The 17,141-nt window shown below is 41.8% G+C and overlaps 1 protein-coding gene across 1 annotated transcript in view; it reads right to left on the bottom strand.

Moving 5' to 3' along the window:
* The window catches only part of ITGA8 (integrin subunit alpha 8), a 713,969-nt gene that overhangs the window by 119,149 nt on the left and 577,679 nt on the right, over positions 1–17,141 (bottom strand). The window contains exons 24-25 of the mRNA XM_078663606.1: positions 15,329–15,434; positions 13,183–13,341 (exon numbers count right to left, since the gene is read on the bottom strand). Of these exons, the coding sequence (XP_078519732.1) occupies positions 13,183–13,341; positions 15,329–15,434 (265 nt within the window). The remainder of the gene's footprint in view (positions 1–13,182; positions 13,342–15,328; positions 15,435–17,141) is intronic.

Raw genomic sequence — 17,141 nt, forward strand, 5'->3', positions numbered from 1 at the left:
GTTGCAGAATAATTTGTTTAAATCAGTTTCAGACTCCAATAGATCCCAACGTTTGTTGATGATAGTTCTTATCTCTGTGAATGCTGTGGAATATTCGTCGCAAACACCATTCTGTTCTTATTTTTTTCGTCACTTTCTCCAACAGTTGTGCTCTAGGTAAGAGTTTGACTTTATTTAACTGTTGATTCAAGACTTCTTCAGAATATCCTCTTTGGATGTAGTTGGTTTATTTTTGCAACCATGTTTCTTCACATACCTTGTTATTAGATGAAATTCGTCGGGTTCTTAAACACTGAGACACCAGTAGATTCTTTATTAAAGAGGGTGGATGAAAACAGCTATATAGCAGAACATTGTTTTGTGTGTGGTTATTCTAAACATGCGTGTGTTGAGTTGACCTGATTCAATTTCGATCCATATATCAAGAAATGACAGTGCTCTGTTGTGGAAAGTATGTGTAAATTGAATCCTTGGATCTACTAGGTTCAGTGTGCGTATGTTGTTTGTCAATGCTAGCTCTGATTTGTTCCAAATTCGAAAGATATCATCAATGAACCTACGGAAGAAAATCAGACCTTCTTGCCACGTTGGATCAGAAAGAATGTAATCATTTTCAGATTTTGCCATATACGTATTCGCATAGGCAGGTGCTCCTGGCAATCCCATCGAAGTTCCGTTTAACTGAATGTAAAACTTCTCATTCCATGTAAAATAACTGTTCTGTAAACAAAACTCCAGTAGTTGTAGGATGAAACATTTGGGAGCATCTAGGTTTTCCTCTGTAAGCAATGTCCATTCTACTGCTTCCAAACCACTTCCGTGTGGTATAGAAGTGTATAATGTAACCATGTCAATGGTACAAAGAATCCAATCTTCTGAAACCTCCTCATTGAGTGATTTCAAACTTAGCAGAAAATCTGTTGTGTCTTCCACATAAGTTTTCCAACTCTGGACAAATGGTTGCAGATAAGCATCGATGTAACACCCTGTATTTTCGAACAATGATTCGCATCCTGACACGATCGGTCTGAATGGTGGATCTACCAGACTTTTGTGTATTTTATGTAGTAGGTAGATTTTTGGTCTTCTAGGGAACTGGTTAGTAAAGAATTGTTTTGTTGTGGAATCGATCCAATGAAGATCCTCAGCTTGATCTAATATTTTGCTCGAAGTTTCGGCTATTTCAACAGTGGGATCCCCATTTAAACATCCATAAATTTCCTGGTTATTGACATGTTCAAGCACCTTGCTTTCATAATAATCAGAGTCCATAGTTACTAAACCGCCTCCTTTGTCGGCCTTTTGAAAGACGACATGTGGATTCTTAGCAAGTGTTGTCAGTGCACTGTATTCTGCTCGACTCAAATTATTTCGATATTATGTCCTTTCTATATTTTGAATTCGATATTCTAGTCATTTTATATATTTTTTCGATATTATGTCTAGTTACTGTCAGAAACGAAGCTTCACACCTACCCCAAGCAGGAAACAGCATAGAAAGGCGGTGAATCTCAAAGGCTTACTATCCTTTGTTATGCTGTCCAGGACCTCTCCAGCTAGTGGAGATGCTTGCCCCCTGAACAAGCCCCAATTTCGGTAGCAATGTTGGTGGGAAAATTAGTGCACAAGAGAGGTGAGTCCCACTCAGTCAGGGCCATCCCTAAGGTCTCCTGAGCTGAAGTGACACCCTCCTTTTCAGAATCCTCCATATTGTTTTGGAGGACTCTAGCAAATAGGGTTAAGGATATGCCCTGTCCCCAGAGGGAGTGGACATACAAAGGGTGTAAGCAACCTAAAGGTAAGTAGCCCATTGACTACTACCTTCTGACCCCTGTAACACCCCTAAAGTTAGTATTTAGGGGCACCCCTCAATCTTAACCTTTGGATTACTGATGACCTACGAAGAAGAGGACAAAAAAGAGCTGATCCCTGCTTGACAAGAAGCTCCAGCCACTGACTGGATCCCAGCCCTGCCAGCCTGTCGGCAAACTTCAAACTTTGCAAGCTTCCACAACTCGTCCTGCAGACCAGAAACCTCTAAAACCTTGAGAGGACTGCCTGCCTTCCATAAAGACTCCTGATCTCCTGTGGACAGAGGACCTGTCCAAAAGAAAAACAACTTTCAATGGCCTGAGTCCCAGTGGCTCACCGGTCCAGCAAAGGTTACCCAGCATTTCTGAGCAAGAGTCCACCATCGGCTGACCCCTACTAGATCCCATGTCGACGTTGGCGGCCTCTGCATGATAACCCCCCAACCACGACCTGCACCAGTAAGCTGTTTTCCATTGCCAAAGGACACACCTGCCCCCGGAGCCCCTAGGGCTTGGGGAGATTAGTTGACATTGTCCCAATGCTTCAGCGCATCCCAACGTACCTGTGCAGCTGTAGGTCTCCTTTGATCAGCCTCCTAAACTGAGCCTGCAACCTTTTTCTTACTTTTAGGTTCCTCATTGGCTTGCATCGGGTGCCCGATGCTGTGTTGGTATGCTACACCCAGCTGCCCCTGTGCTGTTGGAGTTGTAAGTTTGGTACTGCCCTGTGCCCCCCCTTCGCTTACCTTAACCCTCAGAGACTGCGTTACCAAACCATGCCACTTGGAAGTAGTACAACTTCAATTGCCCCCTTTTTACATAGGAAAACATTGGCACCCAAAACTGAGTTTGACCTCTGCAACCGACCACCCCAGTGCCACTGGTGGTGCAGTTTTGTCACTTATCTAAAGTTTTATTTATCCAGAAACTCAATATTGTAAATCGTTTGCTTACCTGCATATTGCTGATTGTGTTCCGTCCCATAGGATAACATTGAATTGTTGAAAAATGCACTATGTCCACTTCTTACTTTGAAAAGCATTGCTATTGCAAAATGTATGTTTACATGCAACCAAGTATCTTTGGTTCTATAACATAAGTATATTAAAAGTATTATTTTTACAAACCATTTCTCTCTGATTTAGTCATTGAGTGTGTGTATCATGTATTGCCTGTATGTGTACAACAAATGCTTAGCACTGCCCTGTGATAAGTCTAACTGCTCACCCACACTACCACAAAAGAGAGCATTAGTATTATCTACTTGAGCCTCTGTAAAGCATCTGAGAATACACTGGACTCTGTGTACACTATACCTCATTTTGGAATTGTATTTACAGAGCCAGCTCTCTATAGATGCTATAGTTAGACTCAGACTTTACATACAAAACATCCTAGAAAATCCACTGTAATAGCTACCTGAGCTAACTATAACTTACAGCTCTGCAATGCACTGCTGATGACCTCACATATTACATAACTCATGGCATGGTCAGTGAAATCACTTATGACGTTACTGATGACATCTCATCATTGATGACATCAATGAGTACATCATCCAGTGATTGTGATTGTTTTAAAAAGGTTAAACATATCTACTAAAGTATTACAAAAATTAAATTAGTATACTTTGTGTATTACTAATGAGTGATACCATTTTTAACATATATTATGTGAGTGGCTATGTGACTGTGTGTATCCATGTATGAGTGGGTATGTGAGTGGCTGTATGGGTGAATACATAGGTGTGCGCGTATCTGTATTGGCAAATAAGTAGGTGTGTGAGTAACTGAATAGATGAATGAGTGGCTGTATTAGTGGTTGATGTGGGGAGTGAGTGGCTGTGTGAGTGGGTGTATGGGTAGGTGAGTTGGTGTACGAGTGGCTGCATGGGTGACTGAGTAGCTGTGTGAGTGACTGTGTGGGTGAGTGACTGTGTGGCTGTGTGGGTGAATGATTGGCTGTTTGAGTGTGAGTTTGGTTAACTGAGTGGCTGGAGAGTGAGTGTCTGTCTGAGTGACTGTATGGGTGAGTGAGTAGATGTGTGAGTGCTTGTATAGAATGTGCGTGACTGGCTCTGTTGAGGTTGTATTGGTGAGTGAATGGGTGTGCGATTGGCCGCATGGGTGAATAAGTGGGTGTGTGAGTAGCTGTATGGGTGAGTGGCTATGGGAGTGACTGTATGGTGAGTGAGTGTCTATGTGAGTAGGTGAATGGGTAACTGAGTGACTGTGTGAGTGGCTTCATGGATGAGTGAGTGGCTGTGTGAGTGACTGTATGGGTGTGTGAGTAGATGTATGAGTGGTTGTTTGGATATGTTCGTGGATGTGGGAGTGGCTCTGAAGATGATGTCATCAGTGATATCATTTGAGATGTCATGAGTGATGTAATATGTGAGGTCATAAGAAGTGCATTGCAGAGGCATAAGTTATAGTTAGTTCAGGTAAATATAACTGCTGAATTTCTATGGTTTTGTGCGTGTTAAATCTGAGCCTAACTATAACGTTCCTGTAACCTTTGTTTTTTCAATGAATTTCTTAAGTTTTTTTAATTCTATTTTCTAATACCAGTGTCCCTGTCACCTTAGTTTTTTCAGTGAATTTCTAGGTTTTTTTCATGTTAATTCCTAACTATAATATCCTTGTAACCTTTGTTTTTTTGAGAATTTCAAAGGTGTTTTTAAATTGTATTTCCTAGTTATAACCTGTAACCTTTGAGAGTGTGTATGTGTGTGGCTTAATAGGTTAATGAGTGGGTTTGTCCGTGGCTGTATGGGTGAGCGAGTGGATGTGTGAGAAGTTTTTTTTTTTTTTTTTTTTAAAACCTTTATTGATAAACAAATATAAGTACAAGCGCAGGCCTACAACCACAAGGGCCGGCCGCAAAGTCAGGAGATTCAAAAGGGAACAACATCAACGTGTACGGTAGGAGGAATACAGGATGGACGTACAATGAAATCGTTACACAGTATGCTCCAGGATAAGAAAGGTTTCATTTTATAATGTATAGAGGAGGTCAAAGCCATATCTACCCATGTGTCATGCAACATACTCCAAGAAAGAGGGGAGGGGACGAGAGGGATGCAGCCCCCTACGCAATCAAATAACCACAGTAGAGCAAAGCCCAGAGACATCCACTGCCCATCAAAGGTTCAAAAATAAAGGACAAATCGTAGCAAACAAGTAAATGGGTCACCGCATAAACCGCCCTCCCGCCCCGAAAAAGGAGAAGGTGCAGACACTTACGAAACGAAGGAGATAGAACAAAGGGACATAGCCCACCCCCTAGAAAGAAAGCAAAGAAGGGACCATAGAAGAAAACAAACTAAAATAACAAACACCCCCCCCACCCTACGTCACTGTAATGGCTATGGCCTATCCCACTAAACAGCGTGCCTGTCGCCCCGAATCACCCGAAATATAGAAGAAAGAGAAAGGGAATAATAACAAAGGGAAAAAGGAGAAAGGGATAAAAGGAGAGAAAAAAAGAGGGAAGAGAAGGAGAGAAGAGAAGAGCGGAGGGGAGCCAGCGATCGAAAGACAGAACACCACCCCACCCGCAATAACGGATCAGTAGTCGAGGTCAAAAAAGGGATATCGAGAAAAGCCTACGTAAAGGAGGAAAACAGAACTGTCCAAATGATGAAGCACGGAGATGCCAATGAACAAAACAAAAGTCCTGCAGGCACCCAGGCACGATCACCCCTGCCCAGTTCTATGAAAAGCAGAGCTGCCAGACCCTGCCACGGCCAGGAAACAGCACGACACAGTGGGTCCATACCAGTCAGGGAAGGCAAGTGGGATCTTCACGGAACACCGTCTCGGCGAACAAGAAGCAGCCAGGAAAAAACGGCAGCAGTCAGAATGCAAAAGTAACCCAAAGATCCACGTGGCCAAGCACAAAGTCCGGGCTGTCCAGCACAAAGCAAAGAAATCAGGATGTAGGAAATACTGCTGCATCGGCACCGGGTCCACTTGATCCCATGAAATCGAACACCCAGCCGGATATCCCAGCACAGCCGCTGGAGAAGTCTCAACAATACCAACTCGGGGAGACGACACCGCGTCACAAAATGGATGAACAACCATGGCGGCGATCCGCAACTCCAAGTCCCGGCAGTGCAAGGACAGGTCGATCCGCAGAGCACCCAGGGCGAACAAGACAGCACTCCGTGTAGGGGCCGCCCGAATCAAACTAGGTCTGGGGAGAGCAAATGCAGCAACGTCCCTGTCTCCAGGAAGAAGACACTCCGAGGGGCCATCCGCCATCTTGTGCATATCGCCCGCCGCCATTGTCGCATCCGCCTACAAGCCCATCAGGAGTGTCGGAGGCCCCAGGACACACAGCCGATCCACGGCGGAAGGCGCTCGGCGGAGAAAGGAGAGTCACCAGAAGAACGGGCGTGCCCCCCACAACACTCGGGGGAGCCCTGCACCGGATCCCAGGCGGGACAATCAACAGGAGTGGGCTTCTCACTCGAGGGGTGCCGGACAACGCGGCTTCTCTTCTTCGGGCCGGCGGGCAATCAGGCATGCGGGGCGGCCCACCATCGGGGGTGGGTCCGCTCCGGCGCTCCCGGCTCGCGGCTCTCAGGCTCCCACCAGCGGGTCTCTTCAGCGGTTCCGGGCCGCCGGCACTCCGAACACCTCCGGGCAGACTCAGCACTCGAGGCCCCGGCGTCAGGGCCGGGAAGGCCAGCAAGGTCCCAAGGGCAGAACGCAGAAACCACTGCACGCCAGAGCCCCGGAAGAAGACGGTAGGTGAAGGCTCTTCCCAGGTAACCAAATTCGGAACACCCCGATCAGGATTAAAGACAGGATAGGCGGCGGGGAGGAAGGGATCACGGAGCGAAGCGTTTATGCGACTGTTCCGATCGCCATCTTGGCTCCTCCCCCCGTGTGAGAAGTTTTGAGGGTGTGTGAGTGGGTGTGTGAGTTGCTGTATGGGGCTGTGAGTGGGTGGGTAAATGGTTATGTGGGTATCTGAGTGGGTGTGTGAGTGGCTGTATGGGTCTGTAAGTAGATATATGAGATGTTTTGTGGGTGTGTGACTGGGTGTGTGAGTGTGCGAGCACATATGTGGGTCACATTTGTGGGTCTATGAGTGGATGTGAGTGTCTGAGTGGGTGTGTGAGCGAGTGTCTGAGTGTCTGTGTGGGTGCGCCAGCAGCTGTGTGAGTGACTGACCCACAACAGGACCTGACCTGCCGCTATATCTGACAAGAGTCAGCAGGTTTGCACAAAATGTCAACCCAACTGGAGTGCTTTCTACTGGTTAATTAGTAAGTTCTACCTCATTGGGTAAATGTCTGGTGCATATTTTACACTGCAGTTGTGTAAAGGGCCATGGGGTAATGCCTCCAGTGACCTTGTTTGCATGTAAGGGCACCCAGTGCACAGGGCATTGTGGGGGAAGCCTCAATGCCCCCGCAGTCCCTGCCAGCTACACGCCTCTAGTGGGCGATGGCATTGCAAGTAGGGAGCAGCCACAAATGTTGACCCTGCATGTGGGAGCATTCCTTTCATACGTTTTCCTGCCCGCAGTCAAGTGGGCAGGAAAACAGATGAAAAGTCCACTCCCAGCAGGTGGGAGCAGTTTTTCTGCTCCTGCCCACCAGGAGAGGATTTACTGTTTGCTCTTCCTTGATGGGAGATGATAAAGCTCCCACCAAGCGAGAGTAAACAGTGAGAGTGAACTGCTATATCCCGGAGGTGGGTACATAAGGAGCAGGCCCTGTAGGTGGTGGAGGTCTGTGAGTGAATCTGTGACTGGGTGCATGGGCAGGGTGCAGTGTATATGAAAGGTAGGACATGGTTTAACATGTCCTGATAGCAAAATACTGCCAATTTCATGTTTTACTATAGCAAAGACTATCTCTCCCATAGGTTATAATTGGAGCTGCCTTGTACCATCTCATAAGTGTAACTTAACTTCCAATTGGGAAGAGATATAGATTTGGAGTTTGGGGGTCCCTGAACTCACAATTTAAAAATACATATTTTATTGAAGTTGGTTTTTAAATTGTGTGGTTGAAAATGCCACTTTTAGAAAGTGGGCATTTTCTAGCTTTACAGTCTTCATCTGCCTGCCTGTGGAATCCACGTCTGGTTTAGACTGACAGTTGGGCTGTTTGTGCATTCACACTAGACAGTCACACAAAGCGAGCTGAGGTGTGCCCTGAATATCCTGATAGCCCATTACCAGGCTGATGAGTCTTCCTGAGCTAGAGTGGTAGGAGGAGTTGTCACTGACACCTGAATAGGGCTGTGCCTGGCCTCACACAAAGCTGTCTCCACCCCCTGTGGTGTCACTGGTGCCAGGTCAGGGTATAGCAGGATCTTGTGCATTACAAAGACTACCCATTGAAGTATGCCTACTTCAAAGGCGGAAAAGGGTATAAGTATTGGACCTGTGACCCCACATGTTTAGAACACTTCTGGATTAAGAGGAGACTCTGCCATGTGGAAGAGCTGGAGAGCTGTCAGGAAGAGTACTGTTCCTATACTGTTTTGCGTTGCCGGGTTGGCCTGCAGTTGCTGCTTATTTATTTATTTATTTATGAAACTTGTAAAGCGCACAAATGCCCGAGGGCGTCTCGGCGCTAGTAACAGTAAACTAAGACTCTAGAGGGCATGCTATGGGGAGCTATTGATTAAATAACCATGTTTTAAGGATTGGGACGATCGTATCTCCAAATCCAATGAGATCCATAGTTTTGCGGTGGACACCACGAAACGTCTGTCACCCCAGGAAACCGTTCTGGTTCTAGGCACGGACATCAGGAAGGCATTAGCGGACCGTAGTGATCTATTGGGGACATGAAATGAAAAGGCATTTAAAAGAAAGCGAGGTCCTTGGTTGCGGGTTGCTTTATAAGCAATGCACAAGACCTTGAACTTTATTCTGTTCTTCACAGTAAGCCAATGGTAACTTTTTATTACATGGGCGATAGGCATGAATTTGGGTGTAGCTGAGAGCATTCTGGCAGCTGCATTCTGCACCGATTGCAACTTACGAATCACTTTCTGTTGGGTGTTCATACACAACCCATTGCAATAGTCCAGTGAGGACATTAGAAAGGCAGTGATCAGTGTTCTGCCTGAACAGGGAGGTAAGTAAGGTAAGATCTTTTTGATGGTTTTAATTTTATAAAAGGAAGCAGATGCGATGGTATTTGCATGAGCAGCAAGCGTAAGCTTTTCATCCAGAATAACTCCAAGATTTTTCACCTTAGCAACTGGATTAGGAGGGGAACCTAAATCAGCAGGCCTCCAGGAGCTGGACCAGATCGGATGGAGTTTGCTAAAAATCATAACCTCCGTTTTGTCGGAGTTAGGCTTAAGGCAGTTTTCTGCCATCCATTTACTGATGGCAAGCATACCTAGTTGGAAGTTGGCTGCTAGTCTCTCTCCATTGTTTTTTATCGCGTCTGTCTTAAAGAGAACAAGGACTGGACCTGCTTTGGTATCTTGCTTCAACAGATTCTCCAAGGGCTTGTGTGTGCATGGCTACTATTAAGAAGTGTCAAGGCCATCAAATATCTCATCTGCAACACCTGAACTCCTCTGCTGGGAGTTCTGACATGCCAAATGGTGCCAATTCCAGTTTTTGGTGTGTGGTCCATTTGATACCAAATAACAGAAACCAACTTGTATTGGGACCCTGGGTGGATTAGACAACTTCTTGTATATTTTATTTTTGATGTACACATAGTTGCAATGTGAGTCACAGCAAGTTTCACTGATTTGCCAAGAGCAATGTGGTGTTTAGTAAATTTAAAAACAAGATATTCAAAATCAAGTCTTCAAATTCTAAAGTCAGAAACTTTACTAAAGATCACATCTACTAACAAATGGTATATGCACAATTAGTTTTTAATCATATAGTTTGGTCAAATCATGAAAATCATTTGCATATGCAGAAATTTAAAGTTTTGTTTTGTCAAATAAAAATAAGCCTGCAATGCCTATTCGACATATTGGGGCCAGAGAAAAACACATTATCTATAGGTATGTACTTAATATAACAATCTCAATATAACACATTGCAAATTTTCATATGCATATGTGACATCCAACCTATACTACTGTTACTGTTGTCATGTCAACTATCAATTTTGCAGAAGTGTGTTTTTTCCATTGCTGTGGTATTCTAAGGTATCCATATCACCCTGTGGGTGCAAAGTAACTCACGTGTGACAGAATACTTCCGGGACGGGTATGAATCAACAAGTGCTGTGATGATATGCTCTGGGCGGTAAACCATTAAAATATTATTTTTTTTAGTGCCAGGAAATATGAGTGCTCCAAAGAGGATTGCTTTCTTACTGTTTATAGAGGCTAAGAATGATGGATCTAACAGACCAATGCCTTATAGATAAAAAGGAATGATAAAGTATATGTGTATGTATTTTATTGAAGACTGCAAAGTCCTTTCATTGATTCATGTATAACAGAACCCTGGCAAGGTATAATCAAAGAAAGGACCATGATTCACACAAGTGAAAGGTAAATAATCTATAAATTTATCAACAGATGGAAATTCCATGATCCTGGCTGATGTAACCTATTCACAAAGCTATTTTGGGGCATGTAAGGTAGTACTGCTGTACGCCTTTTTACATGCTCTTACAAAACTTTGAGAATGGAAATAAAATGGGAGTATCCTGGAAATATTTATTCACTATTAGTACATATAGACAGACTATGGACTCTTTGAACTTTAACTAATAGGGAGTTGGGCATTTCAGGGCCAATTCACAAAAGCATTTTAGGCCTATGTAAAGGAGTACTTATTTAGTACTACTTCCTATATTTATAAATACTCTTGTGAATTGGCACCAGAATCTATAAAGGATCATGATTATCTGTGCGACAGGTGGGAAAATCTCTATTCACAAGCTGAACCTTTGCACAGAATGTATTGTCTGTAGATAAAAATTCCAGAATCGAGACTCACAGAATCAGAGTTGGTAGACATTTCATCCTTTTGACTAGCCAGTCTAATGTGGACAACCTGTTCATTTAGCAGACTGACATTATAGTTGTAACCCAGGTCAATCAACAAAAGTATTAGAACTTTAGGCAAGTTCTAAGTTCATGGTTTTGTACAACATAGTATTGAAAAAATAATAATAATTAGATATAATTGTTTATTCTACTTTTGTTATTGGTAAAGGGAGAGAAGGGTATGTTAACTAGAAATTCTATGTTTAACTCCTCCTATACATTTTTATCTATTCCAACAGAACCTGATAATATATTAAACTGTAATGGACTGACAATTAAAACATCTTAAAATCTTTAAATGTTTGCGAATACTAAAAATAACATGCCAAATAAACATTACATACCACTATTCAGCCAGCACTTACACATTAACAAATCATAGCATACCCATGTTTAACAAATTAGGACTTAAAACAAAAAAAGGAACATTTTAGAAAATAGTACCTAACATTTGCAGTTTCCTAAAACTATTGAATCAACAGTGTCAACCAATTAAATAAATGTTGTTCATATATATTTGAACAAAGAAAATGTTACATGTTTTTAACTAACAATGTCAGTTTCTAAAGCTCTTTACACGCATGTCAAAATAATTTTAACACTAATATATAAACAAAAGTCACATACATTCAGAATTGCTTAACTCACAATGTTAACCTCTACAAAATCTGAATATGTATATTCTCCACATCCTTCTTGACTGAGTAACAATATTATATTCAGTTGTCAATCTGTGAGAAAAGCCAAAACGTCTGTTGCCAACAGCATTCTTAGAAAAACATTTACCGACCATTATTGACCTCAGCCAATGTACTTCCTCCACCCATGACCTAATCTTGCCCCTTGCCACACCTCCCCTGAACTGCATTTGCATTTGATGAAAGTCATATAACAAGGCAAAACAAAAGCCTTCATTTTAGAACAAATATCAACCTAGCAATTTGTCTCTTCACAAACATTGTCCCATGATAATTAGACCAACTCAATTACAATAAGAGAAAGAATTCTCACTCCAGACATTCAACAAATCTACATTGGTATCTCATCTGTCTCATCTCCCAAACTCAGTTGGCTTTAAACACTCTTTCACTCAGTACTTGCCACCCTCTGCTCTGAATTCAGATTCACATTCACACCCTCCACTCCATTACTTTAACCTTTAATCACCTGAGACTTGATGCACTCAAAACTACAATGCAAACCTTCATCTAAAAGTGCTGTTATTAATGTCCATAAAAACACCTCACTGCCCATATCACCCTATGTGTGCAAAGTAACTCACGTGTGACATAATACTTCCGGTAAGGGTAGGAATCAACAAGGTCTGTGATAATGTACTCTAGCCGGTAAACCATAAAAATATTTATTTATTTTAGTGTCTTGGAAAAGCTCAATTCAGCTATCAGGAAATCCAAATTTCATCCCTAAAAGTCCACCATCATAAGCCATCCTGAATCCAGCAATTACTGCTCATTCTCACTCCTTCTTACTCTCTTCAGGCCTTCTCTTACACGAAATTGCTTTGTCTCCTATTTATTTTACTGACGCACTATTGTTTACCAACTGGTGACCATTCACTCCCAAATGCTGAACTGAGATCTTTTTTTTCTTTCCCATTGCATCTCTATCTTTTCCACTGCCAAACTCCCTACTCTTAACTCCAATATGCTGACCCCCCAACTCTCTGCCAGGTACCTTGGTGCTCACCTCAATTTTCAAACCAAACATTCAGCTTCAATGGTATGGTAACAATAGTGGAAATCATTCACAAAGTATTTTCATGCATAAATGTATGTTACAGTTGAAAATGTCTGCATTTACTTAACGCCGGGAATTCCCAAAGGGAATCCTGACTATTGGGGTTTACTATTGTGGATTTCTCCTTCATGGCTGCAGAGAAAAGGGAGTGGAGTAATTGTGCTTCCAGGATGAGAAGGGGAAGTGGTCCCTCCACACTATTAAGAAACGTAGGGAAGGGGTACTTTTATGGATGTAAGTTTGCCACTTTTTAAAAAATTGCCCTAAATTGTTTTAGTGCCTTTAAAAGGGTTTGTAAGGAATAGAATACACCCTAATAACTTTTTAATTCAAAGGCATCTCCATTTTTTCGGAAGAAAACATTTCAGAATGGCATGAGAAGTTTCTATGTGCTAACGAATTAAAGATAACTCATCTCTCTTATGTGGTTGTCAATTACCATCATTCAGAATCCACTTCAAATGTATTATCCAGATCAGACCATGTTATTTTCCTGTTACACGTTGTATTAGAAATTGTTATTTTATTTTTAACATTAGGTCATGACTAAATGAATAAGTTGCCATGCACTTGCTGAAGAACTGATGAAATAAGATACAAATTACCTTTAATTGCAGTTCATTGATGGCTGTACTCGTTTGGCACTTTAACGGCCCCTCAGTGTGAATACTGAAAACGTACAACAGAAACTCATCTCGACTCTTTAAGGGCCAACCAACATTGAGAACTGTATCACTGATCGCACTTGGTCCTATGTTGTGCAGCTGTACAATGAAGTGGAAAAACAGGTTAATGTTAAGGGCTACAATATAAACCAATGGCATAATCTGAAATTCAGTTCAAGTGATACTGCAAAATGTATGTTTATTTGAACTGGCAAACGCCATCTCACTTCATAAACAGATATGCCTTCTTGGTTGCTTTTTGACTTTCTGTTTGACCCCATATTTTCCCGGATGGACTAGGCATCTTCGAACCCATTTCTACATTATCACTAGAGCACAAATCACTGCTCAACTGGAGGTGCAGCCAAAGAGGAGCCCCATCCTTAGTGAAAGGTGGCCACTGGCCACTTACTTGGTAATAGGGAGAATGGTGATTGGTGGCAGCTAATGTGCAATGTTGAGTCGCATGCCATTTTGTTTGTAGCATTTGGGGTGGAGTCTATCTGTTCAGTTCCCAATATTATGGGTCATTGCTGACCCGGTTGTAGCGTGTGGCTGTAGACATTATTCATATGTAAGATATTCATAAGTACCGTTGTGTGGTATGAATGGTGTCCTCTGCAAAAATACATCACATATAACAATTGTTTCACTCCATCAATAATAAGGGTTAGTAGACTTCCTTACAAGCCACCAATTACAAGACTTGGTCATTGGGATACTGCCTTTGAGTTGGCAGTACCATAACACCCTCACTGCAGCTGCCAGGATCCCACATGAGACCTGTCATGTAAAGATTTGGTAGCAGTACTTCCGAAAGGAGTAAATGAAACAGAAACATTACCAGAGTAAGAAAGCCAAATATATCATCTTAGTACTGAAAATACCCCCTTGTGCCGCAGAGAAAGTGCAGGAACGATAGGAGGCATATGTATATGCTGTATTGTAGCATTGAAAAGCTGTTACAACATTTTGCATGATAATGGTTTGAACTGATGCTTTTCCTAAGTAACAATAGTGTCCGGAGTGAGCCATAGAGATTGCCGTCTCACAAGAACAAGTGTGGGATCACTGAATATCAAAAACACAAATATTGTGTGGACAGAATATCGTGTCAAAAATATCGATGACTAAAATATCAAGAAGTTATGTGCAAATAGGCAAGTATAGATTTACTATTCTTAACTCCACATCTACATACTTTGAAAATATTTAGCTATATATCGTTAAGCTACATGTATGTGGAGTTTGATATAGCAAAACTTTACTAACTTACTGAAACTTACCTTCACAATACATTTGTCCTCAATATTTTTTACACAATATTTTGTCCCTCAATATTTGGTTTTTTGATGTTCTATCTAAATACAAAATCTGTTCTGCCCATAGTCACTTCCACAAAAAGACACTCGGCAATACTCCATCTTAAAAACACCTAATTGTAAACTGAGATTTTCATCCCTACCAATCGAAACATTTCTGGAAGACCCGTGATAACACATCACATTTTCAGGAGGACACACTTTTGAATGACAGTTTTAAGCATGTGATTGGTTTATTGCTATTTCTTTGCTTGGTATAATCGGAAGGCTTAGCGGTCCATACAAGATCTCTGCAGTTCTTCAGTGCCTCTGTATTCTATATTGGCACAAGGAACTGTCCAGATACAAAATAGTAGGGATCACCAACAATTATTTTTGTCGACTGAGCAACTTGAAAAATGTAGTTTTTTTCCTCACCACTATATTATAGTTTGGATATAGGTTGGATTGCAGTGTCAAAGCTGATGGGGATGGAGGTACGGAGTGGATATGGCCGTCTCGCACAGAAGTTTCACTACCTCGTGGTGCCATTCAGAAAAAAACGATTTTTGGGTTAAAACTAACTAAATATTTTTTCAGGACTCTATCTTTGTTATAATCATATACTCGATAGAGTATAGAATCTATGATAGATAATGGTCATTTATATAATGAGCATATTGTAGTAGTGCGTCCCTTCATAAAGCAGAGTAGAAGATGCAGTTAAAGTCAAAAGAAGTGTATTTACAGACACAGAGCTACAGAGACATATCTTCTCTGCCTACCTCATATATATGTTGAACTAGAGGTCCCAGGTCTCCTTCTTCTGTCGGCTTCTCTTTTGGTTCCCATTTAGTAAAGGGCAAGATAATCTGCGGAGGGTGAGAAACCCTATGACGTGAAAAGGGAAAGACAAGTAATTACTGCAAGTCCATGTAATTTGGTCACTAGTATGTTTAATCAGTGTTTATACACTTAAAGAATATCTCCTTAGAAAACAACGACGGTGTCACAAAGAGAATTCAAGGACTGAACCAGAAAAGATCGAAAGCACATTTTTTTAGTCATGTTAAGAGATATGCAGATTCTGATTATCATATATTTTGCATACTAAACCATAATTCAGTCAGAAATATTTTGTTTCGTTTCAATAATATTTGAAGTCGGTATTACATTCAAAAAGGTTATGCAAATAAAATGTGTTGGAACTGCAAGTCAATCACATGTTTTTCCCTCATAACCTGCTGTTTGAGATTGTACTTACTGGATCCCAGATGAGATAAAGACTACAATATTAAACTGGTTATGTGCTTCAATCAAACACCCCAATTTCTACAAATGTACACACACCAGCATAAAAAAATCAATGTTACGTTAGAATTCCGAACTTGTTTACTAATGAAAGGGTAGCATTAAAGGGGCACTTAATTTATATTGCGCATTATGGGCAAGATGTATGACTGTTTTTTGCAGTCACAAATGGGAAATCGGCCTGTTTGTGCCTACAATATAGGTCTAGGTCATGTACAAACCCTATTTTGCGAGTTGGTAACCTATTGCCGACTCGCAAAATAGGCATTGCGACTTGCTATTAGGAAGGGGCGTGCCAAGCGCGACCATTTCTAATAGCAAGTCCCAATGGTATGTACCATTCTTTTGCAACCGCAATTGCGGTCACAAGACACTTGCCGTTTACCACCTATTTCAAGTAGGTGCTAAGCCACTCGTAAATAAGGAGACTGGCATTCAAAATATTATTTAAGAGAAGGCAGTGATCCACGGACCATGGCCTACTCAAAAAATGAGACAGTAATGTTTCATTTTTCTTTTTTGAAATGCATTCCGTTTTCCTGTAAGGGAAAGGGACTGCATTTTTTATTTAACTGCTTTATTTAAAAAGCAGTCACAGACATGGTGGTCTGCTGAACCGAGCAGGCCACTATCCCTGGGAGTGCTAGCCATTTCTAATGGGGTCTCAAATTGCACCTGCTTCATGAATATTAATGAGGCAGACAATTTGCGACCCCATTAGGAATCACAAACGGTGTCTGTGACACTGTTGTACATTCCTATTAGCGAGTCGCAAATTGTGTGTCGCAAAACAACGCAATTTGCGATTTGCAAAGTGGTAGGGTCGTACATCTGGCCCTATATTCCGTGGTTGCAAAGGAAACCACAAATATGAGAAAATGCAGATTTGTCAGTACAGCCTAATGCAGAGAGTTTGATTCCTAAGTGCATCCTACTTGCTGAGAGATTACTAAACCATATGAAAAAATTATCTCTGTAGTAGATATTTCAGTGTAGCAGGGGTCTTACATTCTGGAATTCCAACAGTGCTTAATTTGAACAAGTGGTTGCTAATGGGGGGTACCAGCATTATTTTTGTGGACCAACATCAGACATTTCCCCAGAGCAAGAGAGGGAAACACACACAAAGTAGAAAGACTGAGGAAAAGAAAGACATAAAAAACATCACAAAGGGAGAAAGCAGGAACCTGCAAGAGTGAGATTAAGGGCAGGGGGTGTCTGGTAGTGGATTATAGAGACATGAGGTGTATTTAAGACTACAGAACTTTGGTATTCGGGCTCACTGAT

Source organism: Lissotriton helveticus, chromosome 10 (assembly GCF_964261635.1).
Source record: "Lissotriton helveticus chromosome 10, aLisHel1.1, whole genome shotgun sequence".
Lineage (NCBI taxonomy): Eukaryota > Metazoa > Chordata > Amphibia > Caudata > Salamandridae > Lissotriton > Lissotriton helveticus.